Source organism: Alligator sinensis, unplaced genomic scaffold (assembly GCF_000455745.1).
Source record: "Alligator sinensis unplaced genomic scaffold, ASM45574v1 scaffold784_1, whole genome shotgun sequence".
In the NCBI taxonomy this organism is placed as follows: domain Eukaryota; kingdom Metazoa; phylum Chordata; order Crocodylia; family Alligatoridae; genus Alligator; species Alligator sinensis.
The window spans coordinates 91,323-105,924 of NW_005842318.1; the positions used below are offsets into that span (position 1 = coordinate 91,323).

Here is a 14,602-nt window from a genome sequence, read left to right on the forward strand (position 1 = left end):
GCTGGGGGGCCGTGCGGCTCCAAGGGACCCAAGCTGCTGATGCCCGCCGGGGTGAGACCGTCTCCCTGAGGGGGCTGGGCCCCGGCGCCAAAGTCCGTAGTTAGGTCTCTGCTTAACTTCATTTGTTTTAATGAGCCGTGGAGCTGTCTGTGTCAGGAGAGACCAAGATACGACCCACCGGCTGGATCCGTCCTGCAGAATCATACATGGGGCTCCCCCCAGGTCTGGACATTTGGTGGCATGGCAAGCAATGCCAGTGTTAATTGCGGTGGCTCCCAGCAGTTAATGCTGCCACTGCTCATCCTGCCACCACATTTCCAGACCCGTGGGGAGCCCCGCGGTCCAGATCCAGAGGACAGAGCATTGTCACTTGTTCTGCGCTTGAGATTTGACAGTGGGAGGAGTGATGGCTACTGCAGCTCCAGGAGCCATAACGACGAGTGCTGCTGCTGCCAAATTCCAGTCTCATGGAGCAAATGATGAAACTTCAGTCTCCAGATCTGGCCCATGAACCATTCCTGTGCCCCTCTGGCCTGTGCATTGGGTACCATTGGGCTGTGCTCAATAACTCCAGACAGATTTGAGGGTCAGTGGAAGTGGAACTTGTTGGAGCAGCTTAGTTAAGTTGTGACTGTGATATGAAGACACCTGGCAGGCCCTGATCTACTTTTCTCTATCTTCTGCTATCAAGTGGACGTGTCTACACCAGCAGCCAACTGTGTGGTTGCTACTTTGCAGTCCTGTCGCCGCATAGTTATTTTTAGCTGCTACTGTGCAGTAGCGTCCCCATCACAATTTTTGCCCAGTGACTCTATGTCACTGTAACAACAAGCTATGGCGCAGTAGCTCGTTGTTACAACAACATAGTGTCTCACATAGACGTGCCCAGTGTGTATGTTTGGTACAAGGAAACAGGTGCGTGCAGGCCTCCTTGCAGTGAGCTGTAGAGTGCACAGCTTACTGAAAAACAATTTTTACGTAAGAGAAAGCATTAGACCCTGCCTGACCCTTATCATACTTCCCAGTCTCTGCTTGTACTGGACTGTTTGCAGAGGTAGAGTACGTTATAAGTGAGGCATTATCAAAGAGGGCTGAGCTCAGGTTGTTTTAGGATGTACCTTAACTTTGTATTTCTTTGTTTTCAGAGATTTGAGGGCATTTTTAAACTCTGTTTTGGCAATGTGTGAAATAGCACATTAATACTTCAATGCTGTATTAATATTTTCTCCCCTTACCAGCAACTTGGCATTCAAGCGAATAGCTATTTCAGATAAGGGAGGCAAACTTCTGTGAAAGGATTCATGATGTTTGCTTATAATTTTGTTGTTTTTTTGTGCGTGTGTGTGTGTGGGGGGGGTGTCTTGGAGCTGGCATCATATAATCTTATTTCAGTGTGTTTGAAAGGAAGTTGGATACTTCAGGACTCATCAGTCAAGACAAAATTAGGACCAGAGTAAGTAGTAACAATATGACTGTTAGCAAAAATCAAAGTATATTATAACCAATCAACATTGGTACCAATTCCATTAAAGCTGTACCACCTCTAATACAAAAACATTGGAATCCATATGAATCTAAATACCAGTCAGAACCATAGATGATAATTAAAATAGATCAGTGTTCTATTGCAAGCCTTGTGAATAATATTGTTGATTTCTGCAGGATGAAGAAAATTCACCTACTGAGGAAAATACAGAAAACCTTGATGCTCCATCTTCATCTAGAAAAGGATCTAGTAAATCCCAGTGTCTCAATGATACAGAAGGTATGTGCCAGTGTGTTCATCTAAGTGAAGAAACGAGAAAAAAAAAAATCTGTCTCTGGTTATTATAACCAATACTTTGATACTGTCTGTAACAAATAGTTAGCTGTTGCACTGAAATATAGAGTATAGGTCTGTTCTTATTGATATTAAGAACAGCATAAGCTCAAAAGGGTTCAGAGAAGGGCCACCTGCATGATCGAAAGTCTGGGGGACAGGCCCTGTAAGGAGAGACTTCAGGATCTGGGACTGTTCAGCCTGAGCAAAAGGCTGAGAGGCAATTTGATTGCTGCCTACAAATGTGTCAGGGGAGAACACCAGGACCTGGGTGAACAACTTTTCAGAAAAGCCCCACCCGGGGAAGACGTGGACCAGTGAACACAAGCTAGTCGAGGAAAAGTTTTGGCTGGACATAAGGAAAAACTTCTTTTCTGTACGGATAACTAGAATCTGGAACACACTTCCAGCAGAGATGGCGCAGTCGCCATCTCTGGCAGTCTTTAAGAGGAGGCTGGACAAATACCTTGTTAAGCTCGTTTGAGCCCAATTGCCTCCTGCCCATGGCAGGAGGCCGGACTTGATGATCTTATAGGTCCCTTCCAGTCCTTCTTTCTATGATTCTATGATATTAAGGCTTGTCATCCCAGAAGAGCTTTATGTTTGTTCTGTGCCTCCAGCGGAAAAGGATCTGTTAGTTGCATGAAAAAGGTTTTTTCTTCTTGGCAACTTAAATACGGGTTTTCATATCTCCTGGGGTTCCAGAGCTGTGGAACTAGGAAAAACTTAAAACTTTCAAATTTGTCTCAAGTGTTTCAGCTTTCTTCCCTTTCTGAGAGACCTTTGTTTTCTTGGAAGTTTCAGGTTTGTCCAGAGTTTCTGACTCTCTAGTATAGCAATGTTTGTTTTATTTTCTGTGCCCTCTGAAAGAAGTACTATAACTGAGGGGCCTGGTTTGCTCAGTTTCCCTCTAACCTGCTAAAGGGGAGACTTTTTTTTGTTCCTTTCTCAAGGACAGTCTCTTTCCCAGTGAGACCTTCCTTTTCTCAACAGTTCTGGCTACTAGCTTATTTACTGGTTCTCCTGCAGAAACTGCCTGGCAAAGGAAGGGTTATATTAGCATCAGCTCCTTCAGATACACTGATAGTAGAGGCCACCTTAGATATAAGAAATATGGCTTCTAGGATAGTAAAAGACAGCAGGTCCATAAAAGCAGAAAGAATACCTGCCAGTTCTGCCTTTCTAGCCAGTCCTAGTATTAACAGCCCCAGCTTCTCAGGTACTGGAATTTAGGCTGACACTTGGACCTTGCAGCCTGCTTCTGGTTCCATCCCATTGCAGACTATGCTGCTGAGGCTGCCAGAGGGCACCTCGTGTGATTTCAATATGAGGGCCTTGTCACATGTTACACTTTAGTATGTGTTTAACTGCAAGGAGAAAATAATTGTTGCGTAGCAAAGTTAGGACTTCTGGTGAGAAATATCTCCAGATTGCATTACCTAACCCAAGTTCAGCTAATGTCCAGCTGCTTCACAGAGAAAATACAAACAGGAAACTCTGGGGTGATGCCAAAGTTGGTACTGACAAACAGCTGTTTTTCACTCCCAAGTCTCCCACCATTGTAGACTGGATTCAAGACTCCTGTATGGTGTGGGGCTAGAACCAACAAATAGCTCTTTGTTGCTCCCAGCTCCTGTAGCACACTGGAGTCTTCAATGGCTTCAATGCTTAGGATGTGTTTAATGTAGGTCATTGTAATTCACAGTAATGCATAGTAACTCTGACTCATAGTAATGCTTACTGTGATCTAAATCAGTAGTGCTCAACCTTTTTCCCCAGCAGGCTGGATGGGTAGTACCTGGTTCTCCTGTGGGCCAGATCTGAGCTGTGGTTCCAATCCAGTGCCTTGGGCCTGTGGGTCAGTGGGGCCCTATCTAGCCCCATAGAAGTGGCGGGGGGGGGGCAGCCTAGCCTAGCCTAGCCTAGCCTAGGCTCACAAGTGAGGGAAAGGGGCTTCATTTGGCCCTGAGTGTGGGAGTGCGTAAAGGGAATATGACTCTGCCCTGTGGGAGGGGGCCCACATGACCTGGCTATGGGAGGGGCGTGGCTTGGCCCAAACCCAGCCCCAGGGCTTCACCCAGCTCCACAGAGAGGAAGGGGGTATGACACGACCCCAACCTGGCTCTGCTGTGGAGAATAATGGGTGTCACCTGGCCCTGCAAGGGGGTGTGTGGTAGGGGTGTGTGGTAGGGCTGTGTGACACTTCAGTTGCTGATTTGATTTGGCAGAGATTCAGCCTGATTTGGCTGTTGAATCTCCAAATCAAATCAGGAGACCCTTTAAGAGATTTCGGAGAGATTTGACAATTCGGACATAGACACAGCTTTATGTTTTTTCTACTACAAGGTACCAGGCGGCTCGTGAACGCTGAGATGTTGGGGCAGATAGAGCATTCCACAGGAGCGCGGCGGGGTCCTCAGCGATGGACCTGGAAGTGGACCAGAAGCACTTCCCCGGCTCAGTGACTGGTGCTTCCTGGGCCTGGGTGGGGTGGGGCGTGGTTCAGTCCCCCGCGTACATGGTGGCAGACCCGGAAGTATTTCTGGTCCACTTCCGGGTCCGCCACCGAGCATGCGGGGGACCCCACCTCCCCACCGTACTCCTTTTGGATGCTCCATCTGCTTCATCATCTCACTGTTTACAAGTCGTGCCTGGTACCTCAAGGTTTGTAGAAAAAACGTTTAAAGCTATGTCTATGGCCGAATAGCTGATTCTCTGAATTGGCATCGAATCTTCAGATTCAGATTTGGCTGAATCGAATCGGGACCGTGATCCGAATCAACAAACCGAATCACTGTCCCCCAATTTGGGCCGAATCTGAATTGAATACGGCCCGCTTTGCACACCCCTAGTATGTGGGTCATCCCTGCAGGGAAAAACGGGGTGTGGCCCAGGTCAGAGGGGTGCGGTGTGGCTCTGACCATGTGTGCAGGGCTTGGGGTTTGGAAATCTGGCAGGAGGGAGGGTGACTGTATTTATGGTCACTGCTTCCACTGACAAATTTCCTGACCCAAGGCCAGCCCCGCGGGTCGGATTCTAAGGCTCTGCAGGCCTCATTTGGTCCGCAGGCTGGAGGTTGAGCATTCCTGATCTAGATAAAATACATGGTAAATGGTAACTTTCAACAAGGCCCTCATTCTTTGGGTCAATAGAGAGTAAATCTTGACCTCTGAATCTGGGCACTGGCTCTTGGATTCCCTCTGCTCCCTTCATCTGCAGAGTATCTGCAAAGATTGTTTTCAGGGTGGATGTCCACCTTTCCCATGCATCTGACATGGTATGGTGCCAGATGGGATGGGGCATAATACTGTATTCTTCAACACCCAAATGTACCATTATATTAACATCTGCTAGGGGTATTGCACAGAACCTTCATCTCAGAAGTGAAAATCCCAAACCCTACGGAGCTTTGAGGTCCAAATCCAGGAAGAAAGATTATTTTTCTTCTTCATCTGGGACCTCTCATTGCATAAACCTCATCAAGCAGTCTTTGGGTGGCTGTAATTACAATACATCAGAGCAGACTCGATTAATCAATTAGTCGATTAATCAAGTCTCCTGGAGCGTGCTAATTAGCATGCTCCAGCCAGCTTCTGCATCTCATGTATCAGTGTCCCCATGCTTCAAAATGGCGGAGGGAGCACTTTAAAACTCATCAAACAAGCTTTAGTTAAAGCGCCCATGCTGCCATTTTGAAGCACGGGGACACTGATTCACAAGATGCTGTGGGTGTTTTAATTAGAGTGGATCTTGGAGCCACTCTCATTGAAGTGCCCCCTCTCACACTGCCAAAGAGCAGTCACTAGAATCACATCCTCCAAAGTGCAATCACTAGAATTGCATTCAGAGTTCATAAGAAGACAATTGGGACAGGTTTTCTTTCTTGATGAATGTTATGAAACATTACACAGTGGACTTCACCTCTGAGCTATTGCAATCTTCAGTGGATCAATTCAAACAAGAGGATTAAGAGAAAGAGGAAATGGAAGAATTTACTGCACACTTCAATGAAAAGAGAATCTCTCCCCATTTCTTTGGGTTGGTTAATATTAAAGTTGGACTAGAAATAGCCAGAGAGGCTCAAAAGCCTGGCAGGTATATAATATCTGCTGTATCATGGTTGTCCACTTGGTAGCCTGCAGGCCACAACTGGCCCTCAAGGGTTTAACCTGCAGCCCTGGGTTTATGGTTCAGGTGCCACTCCCACCACTTCTCCATCTGTTGCCACCAGAGTCTCTGAGCTTTCCCTCCTTCCTTTGGCTTCTGCTTCCTGCTCCTACACTTGGGGGTAGGGTAGAGTGGAGCGGGGCAGCAGGGGCAAGGGAACCCACAACACAGTGACTCAGGGGGACCTGGGAACCCTGTGTAGTGTGGGGTGCCATCACAGTACAGTGGGGTCACACCTGCCATGTGACTTGATGGGGGAGGGCATTCAGAGCATGGGGATACTAGTGCAGTGTAGCTTGTAGGGAACTTGTGGTCCCTTGGCTACTCAGAATTTGTAAAGCCCTGTGCTATAGCACATAAATTGAAGTAATATGATCTTATAACACTGAGGCTCCTGGCATGGAGTAATCATTTCTTAAGAAATTAGCCAGCCATACATTAATGCAATTAAAGGCATGATAAAACAAAGAATAAGACACAAAAGTTATTACACAAAATATGTATAATAACTTTATGGCTGGTTCGTATTGCTCCGTTAGTTGAACTTGTGGCTGGGCTGATTGGGGCTCCCAACTTTCAGAGCATATGGGAACTCTTGACTCCAGTGTGCTCCTGAGGCTGAGCGTGCCAAAAAGCTGATTGCTGTTCCAGCCACAGGGGTACATCAGAGTCCTTGATTCCAATGTGTCCCAACATCTGAGTCCCACCAGCTGATTGGGGCTCCCAGGTGCGGAAGCTTGCTACTTGCCTGTGTAGGGGAAGCCTAGGATCAGGAACCTGAGTTCCTCTAGCACTAGCAGTATTGCATGATGGGATCTGATACTCAGTCCCACAATCATGCCCTGTGGCATGGCAGGAAGTGTGATTGTGCAGATCAAACATCAGATCCCATCATGCCTTTAATTGCATGTCAGGGGCTTGAAAGATGTTTCCATGGACACAAACGTTTCCCAGACAAGTCAGTTTTTTCCATCTGAAAGTCTTAGTAGGTCAAGCACTGGAAATATATTTATATGTTGGGTTGGGCCTGCTTCTGTTTAGCCTTTTGATTCGTACTTGTTTCTCTCAAATCTCCCAACATCTTTCATTTCCTGAAGCTATCAGGTGAGATGTCCCTTTTTAGCATATTCTTTAAAGATAATCTACAAAATGTGAATTTCGTTCTACACATAGGTGGGTTCATAGATGGTATATGTGGGAATGAGCAGCTTTTTAAAAGCTTATGTAAATTATCAGATTTCTGTGCATCAAATCCTAAATGCCTGCTGTAGACATGTAGCACAGATACTTAAAAATGATCATCACAGCATTTTGTTTTGTCCTTAAAACACTACCCGTGCAAAGGATTTGGGGATTGATTCACAAGAGATTCTGAGGTCTGAATTTATAGGTGATAGGATAGGTACTTATTGAGTCATAGTTGGTTGGAAAATCATAATCCAAATTACCAGTAATTGGTTTCTGTATTCTAGTTCAGTGTAATTATGAGCCCATTAATTATCCACTTCAGCTTGAGGGTTTACTTCATTTATCCATTTTGCGGTGGAACATGCATTAATCTTTGTTCTTGTTATGGCTTCAGAAAAAATATTGAGTAATGATCTTTCTGTTTATTTGGTTTCTGATTGCTGCTATTTCAAATAACTCTGGAAATGTCTTGGAAAGGTATCCTCAGCTTCTTTGATGAAGGGCAAGGGAAAGGTTTTACAACCAGGAGCAGCTTAGAAAAAGAAAACTTTAAAAGAAGAGTCCTCTAAGAAATTTGTGGCATAGATGGGTCAGGTTGCCTAATAATTTGGGGGAGAAACATAATTCTTAATTTCAGTAAACTGAAAGATTAATATTTTTTTTTTCTCTAATTTATGTTTATTCTCAGGAAATTATCTAAGTGATGAACTGTACTTAACACTTAGATTGTACTTGACAAGAGGGTGGTTATGATATATGGGTATCAATAATTTGATTTTTTTTAGAAACTAGAAAATAGTTGTTTAAAGAAGTTTAGTGCCTTGCAGTAGGACCCTTTAGTGTTTGTTTTAGGGGTGCACCAATAAAGATTTTTTGGGCTGATACTGATTGCCAGTTATTGACCAGCCATATCAGCCGATACCGATCTGATTGCTGATATGCAACCCAGCATCATGGACAGCAGCATCTGCCTGGTAAGTCTGTTGGGAGGAAGGAACACGGGGAGGAAGAGGTGTGCGGGGAGCAGATTGAGGTCCCTGAGGTGAGGGAAGGAGGGGCTGGGGCAGGGGCAGGGACAGGCGCTATCCAGCCTGGGTGGGGCAGGGCGGAGCGTAAAATGGAGCTGGCGGCTCATCCAGGGGGGGTGGCTCCTGCTGCTGCGCGCATCCGTGGGAAGGCATGGGGGGCCTGTGCATGTGGCAAGGGTGGGTTGGCCGCTGTGTGCTTGTGGCCAGGGCTGCTCCAGCCTTTTCCCGGCAGCTGTACTTGGGCCAGGTGGGGCGGGCAGCGACGGCACTGAGGGGAGGCTACGGTGAAATTTGGGGTGGTTCTAGCCCCACTCTCCCCCATAGTCCCCTTTCCCAGCACCGCTGCCAGCCACCCTGCCCTGCCCTGCCCGAGCACAACCACGGGGAAGAGGCTGGAGTAGTCCCAGTCCCGAGCGTGCAGTGGGCAGCCTGCCCTCACCCCATGCACAATTCTGGGAGGCACATATCCCCCCCTGCCTCCCTTGGTGCACGCAGTGGCGGGAACCACCCCTCCCCACCTACACTCCCCCCTGCCCCCCGATGAGCTGCCAGCTCTGTCCTGCGGCCCACCCCAGCTGGGCAGCCCCTGCCCCAGCCCCAGCCTGAGCCCCACTCCCCCTCTCAATGCTGGGGCGGAGGGGCTCAATCTGCCCCTCCCCCTTCTTCCCAACAGACTTACCAGCCAGATGTTGTTCTCCAAGCTGCCAGGCTGCATTCCTAGCCCCATGCATGCTGCAGCTGCGTACATACACACAGCATTTATCAGCAACGTTATTGGCCACATCAACCAAAAAAAGCTGATTGCCAATGTAAATTTTCCTTTTATTGGTGCCAATACAATATGGAACAATGTATTGATGCACCTCTAGTTTCTTCACAAGGGCTTTGTTTAGCTCAGATTTTGTGCCTGCCTATATCAAATATGAGTTTGATCTAACATGTTCTTCACCTTTAAATCTAAATGATGGAAAATAGAAGTAAAAGTGATGAAATGGTACGTGATTTTTTTTTGTTTTATTTTGGGTTTTTTATTTTGGGTTGGACTTTTTTGTAGTATACTGAAACACTTTGTCTCGTGCTCTTGGGAGGAACTCTAGTTTTGTGCTTAAGAGGTTAAACAAATGGCTAGTTGAGTTTTCTCTGGGCTTGAACATAAACACACAGAGACTCATCAAAATGTCTTGTAAATCTTTGTGGTTTTCTTCAACCAGGCGAAACATCAGATGGGGTGAGTAAATCTGTCCATCGGGTCTTTGCTTCCATGCTTGGAGAAAATGAGGACGAAGAAGAGGAGGAGGAAGAGGAGGAGGAGGAAGAGGAGGAGGAGGAGGAGGAGGAAGATGATGACGAAACCTCTGAGCAACCCTCAGCTGGAGATGTTTTTGCATTGGAGATGGTGTTAAACAGGGAGAACAAGAAAATGATGAAAGCAAGTATTTTGATGCAAGAATATTCACATAGTTGATGTCACTGAAACTCTCTTTTGTGGCTTTGTTTTAGAGACATGAGGTAAAATTTTAAAACTAAATTCTATCAGTGATATCTCCCAGTTCCTAATAAATGTTTTTGTTTACATGTCTTTATATTTTGGAAGATCACTGCAGATCCCTAGTCTTTGTTGGGCACCTGCCTATGAAGCAGAATAATTTTTAGTTTTCTGTAACAGGCTTTTAGACCAATTTTTTTGATACGTGGTAGTCAGGTTTACTCTGCAAATTACTAAAATTAGGAATAATTTAGACAGACATTTGTGCTTGATGTGTTTTTCATTTGGGCATAATTAAAACATCTATAGATATGGTCTGATCTTTCAATTTAGGAGAAAAGACCTCGCAGTAAACTTCCTCGAGCCCTGAGAGGCCTCATGGGAGAAGCCAACATTAGGTTTGCTCGAGGAGAACGTGAGGAAGCTATACTGATGTGTATGGAAATCATAAGACAAGGTACTATGATGTTTCTTTGGCATGTCAGGCTTTAAAATGCCATCCATTTAAATACAGACAAATTATATGAAATTATATTATTTGCAAAGGGGTCAGTATAAAAATGTGTTTTTTTTACTTACTAGACTGCAATATCAATAGTTGAGTTCGGCATACCACTAATATGGTGTTTTGGAAATACTCCTATCCCAACATGAAGTGAGCTCTATTACTATTTGTAAAAAAGAAACCAAGCCTGTGATCCTGCAAAAACTTGTGCTGTGGATTAGTCTTGTACTTTATTCAGTTGATTTCATAGGACTGAGGTCTGAGTGGCTTTGTAGACATAATTTGTTGCAGGGATAAACCACTACCTAATCTGATAGCAATGTTCAGTTAGTCTATTTAATTACATAGAATCATAGAAAATTTGGGTTGGAAAGGACCTTAGGAGGTCAATTAGTCCAACCCCCTGCTCAAAGCAGGACCCATTCCCAACTACATCATCCCAGCCAAACTTTGTCTAGCTGGGTCTTAAATACTTCCAAAGATGGAGATGCCACCACCTCTCTGGGTAACCTGTTCCAGTGTTTTAGTACCCTTCTAGTGAGAAAATTCTTCCTGATATCTAACCTAAACTTCACTTACTGTAACTTGAGACAATTGCTCCTTTTTCCATCATCTGCCACCACTGAGAACAGTGTAGCTTCATCTTCTTTCGAACTCCCCATCAGGTAGTTGAAGGCTGCTATTAAATCCCCCCTCAGTCTTCTCTTCTCTAGACTAAATAAGACCAGTTCCCTCAGTCTTTCCTCGTAAGTCATGTCCCCCAGCATCTTTACCATTTTTGTTGCCCTCCTCTGGATTCTCTCCAATTTGTCCACATCCTTCCTGTAGTGGGGTCCCAAAACTGAACATAGTACTCCAGATGTGTGGCCTCACCAGTGCTGAATAGAGGAGAATACTCACTTCCTGTGACCTCCCTACATGCAGAGAAAACTGTTGTTTCTTTTTCATTTTAACAAGATCATTTTTATGTTTGATGTAATTGTCATGCACTTCATCTGCAGAAGTACAAAATGTCTGATTTCAAGATGGTTTAAAAATGCCTAATGATTGTTTTTTGCCTTTTAATAGCTCCTCTTGCTTATGAGCCATTTTCTACTCTTGCCATGATCTATGAAGACCAAGGTGACATGGAGAAATCATTGCAGTTTGAATTGATTGCAGCTCACTTAAACCCTAGTGACACCGAAGAGTGGGTTAGACTAGCAGAAATGTCACTAGAACAGGACAATATTAAACAGGCCATTTTTTGCTATACAAAAGGTAATGGTGTGAGTATTTTATTACTTCTTTCAAAAAAATCAAATTTGTCGATGCCTAGTGGCTCCAAAAGCTAATGTGGTTATGGTGTGCCAGTTTCTGTAGCTAAACACTATAGAAGAAGTGATGGGGCCAGCATTGCGTCCACCTATCTTTGTACTCACCAGCCTAAGTACCCATTTATAGCTGGGTTAGCTGGAGATGATCTTCATCACAAGCCTGAAGCAAAGTTTGCTCTCATGTGTATTGAGCTGGACCACAATGCCTTAACTGAGGGCTGTCTAAGTGGCGGCCCATGGACCACCTGCAACTTGTGAGGGGTTAATCTGTGCCCCTTCCCCATCCCTTTTGGCTTCCACCCTACTGTTGCTCCCCCTATTGCTCTGGCTGCAGCCAGGTTGTCTGGGCTTTCCTTTTGGCTTCAGCTTACTTCACCTGCCCAAGAGGGCAAGGCAGTGAGCCTGTGTCCTGGTGCAACAGGAGAGCTCATAGCTGGTGAGTTTGGAGGGCAGGTTGCCTGTGCAAATGTACAATAGAACAGCTGCTGCTGTGCTCAGTTGTGGGGGGCTGTCTATCCCTCTGCGTAGTGGAGCAGTTGAGGGGAGTGCCCAGTGGAGTGGTGGGACGGGGGAGCTGTCCACACATGCGGTGGTTGCTCACACATGCCATGCAGCCGGGGGAATGCCTGGAGGAGGGCAGCCTTGGCTCGCACTTTCGTGGCCCACAGGTGTGCAGCCCCCTTTGGTGCATCTGATGCAGGGTGCCTTCCCTAGCAACTGAGAGGTTGGACAGTTCTACTGTAATCATTCTACTTGGACCCCCTCAGCAATTTTCCTTTCTTACCAAGATAATAATCCAATGACAATCTTTTGCTTCACATTAGTGTCTAATTTGGCTTTCTTTAGCATCTAATTTTGCTTTTGCTTCACACTAGTGTCTAATTTGACTAATCTTCTCTGAGATTTGTAGTAACTTTGTTTAAAACTGATGTAATTTTTCTCTTTCCACAGTCTCCGTCTTTCTTTGTAGGACTTTTTCTTACTAAAAGCATGTGTGTGCGTGCACATGTGTGTAATAGTATATCTGTTTTAAAAGAAAAATATCAACTATTGATGAACAAGCAACCCCCATTACCTGTGTTTTTGGAATAGGTGATAAACATATTAGATATTTTTCCATTAGTAACAGATGCACATTCTGCATAAGTGTGGATTTATACTGTTACAGAAACTTTCCTCCACCTGTAAATGTTTACTATAATTCTTTCTTCTGAGAAGACATTTACAAAGGCTTTATTACTATCATTCAGGTCAAACAAACATAGAGAACCTAGTTTTGCCTTATTCAAAGTCAGCCATATCATAGAGAGCTTTGTCTTTGTTGCAGCTCTGAAGTATGATGCTACCAATGTACGTTATCTGTGGGAAAGGTCAAGCTTATATGAACAGATGGGGGAACATAAAATGGCAATGGATGGCTATAGACGCATCTTAAATCTCCTGTCCCCTTTTGATGGAGAACGTTTTATGCAGCTTGCCAGAGACATGGCAAAGTAAGTTACCTTTTCTAGTAGTATGCTTTGATTTCCCAAATTTAAAAGAAAATTGCTTAATTTAAGCTTACTCCTTTTGTCTGAGCTAGAAGAAACATTGGAAGCATCTTATTGCAACTTCTAAAATTTTTAGAATAATGCTATTTCTAAAGAGCCTAATTTGTAGAGGAGTTGTAATCTTCTATGCATGTACTGGCTGTTATGTATCTTTTAAATGATTTGTTTTATTGGAAAGTTATTTCACAGATATGCTTGATGCATCATCTGGAGACATTGAAGTTTTGTAGAATGAAAAGAATAAAATGTAAACCTTGTTTGCTGATGTAAAAAACGTGTGTCCATACATACATACAAACATTAGAATCTTTTTATTCAACAAATCTCTTCCCTGTTTGGATCCAAAGGGATCTTTATTTGCTTTACTAGGGGGAAATAAGTTTGTGCTCATTAGTAGCAATCAGTAGAGTTTATTCTTTTAATTTTCAGTTCAGCATGATATTTCTTAATTGAATTATCTGTATTTCTAAAGTTGTATTTTGTAAGTAAATTGCCCTGCACTTTCTGCAGTAACATTAGACAAATGGAAATCTTTTCTTTCTCTGCTGATGGACGCAGTTCTCTCCCCTAGAAGTGGGATTTAGAGAGAAAAGGATGATGCCTAAAATACAAGTGGAAAACAGAAGAACTAGGTTTTCTTTTTTGACAGGGTTCTCCTTGTGTGACCTTCTACAAGTCACTTAACTTCCCTATTAACAGATCCCTTTAGTTAAATGGGAAAGTTATAATGGGCCTATCGCTCAAGGCTTAAGTGACGTTAATTAATTAATAATGAATTGAAAAAGCCCTTTGAAAGTCTTGGATGGGACATACAGTATAAAGCAAAGTAGTCAAGTTTTAACAATAGCATTGGGGTTTTAGCTGAAAACATGTTAATACAATAAAGGCTGGTAACTAAAAACAAAAGCAGGGAGTAATTTAATAAAAAAATAAATGTTACTTACTATATAGCAGAAAAGACGGTGATGAAATTGGTTGTATTGCAATAAATAATCATGAGTGGGAGAAAATATGTTCCCTTCTCTTTACATTCAGAAAGAAATTGATCTACTCGAATAAAAATGCACAGGCGCTAGAAAAGAAGACTGATGGAAATCGTGAAAGAATGCATTCACAGTACTTAGTTGCTTAGTGGGCTTCTCATAGGTAGCACAGTTGTCACTAGTATTTGGTACTTCCTGTCCATATTTTCACAGGAGTTATTATGAAGCCAATGATGTCACCTCTGCTATTGAGATCATAGAAGAAGCCTTTACTAAACACCAGAGCCTTGTCTCCATGGAAGATGTTAATATAGCTGCTGAACTATACATCTCCTGCAAACAGTATGACAAAGCATTGGCGGTATGAGCATTAAATCTGACTTAACAATTCTGCGAACTTTAGGATAGTTTATGTTTTTTATATTTTTTAAGCATAGTATTCCTAGTTTGTGGCAGTGATGGATCAGTTGCCTTTGCCTGATCAGTGTTGGCAGTTTTGCCAGCAATTGACACTAACATCAAAAGCTTTATTTATTAAATCAGAGACCTGTGGGAGGCAC

General features: G+C 44.0%; 1 protein-coding gene across 6 annotated transcripts in view; it reads left to right on the top strand.

Annotated features, from left to right (window-relative positions):
* Positions 1-9: 9 nt before the first annotated feature.
* The window catches only part of GTF3C3 (general transcription factor IIIC subunit 3), a 79,367-nt gene continuing 64,774 nt past the window's right edge, over positions 10-14,602 (top strand). For all 6 annotated transcript variants that reach the window (XR_003095202.1, XM_025209942.1, XM_025209939.1 and 3 more), the window contains exons 1-7: positions 10-51; positions 1,663-1,765; positions 9,414-9,631; positions 10,022-10,145; positions 11,262-11,453; positions 12,837-13,002; positions 14,256-14,403. Coding sequence is in view for 5 of the 6 variants with exons in the window: in XM_025209942.1 (XP_025065727.1) it covers positions 40-51; positions 1,663-1,765; positions 9,414-9,631; positions 10,022-10,145; positions 11,262-11,453; positions 12,837-13,002; positions 14,256-14,403 (963 nt within the window). In the remaining variant the exon portion in view is untranslated. The remainder of the gene's footprint in view (positions 52-1,662; positions 1,766-9,413; positions 9,632-10,021; positions 10,146-11,261; positions 11,454-12,836; positions 13,003-14,255; positions 14,404-14,602) is intronic.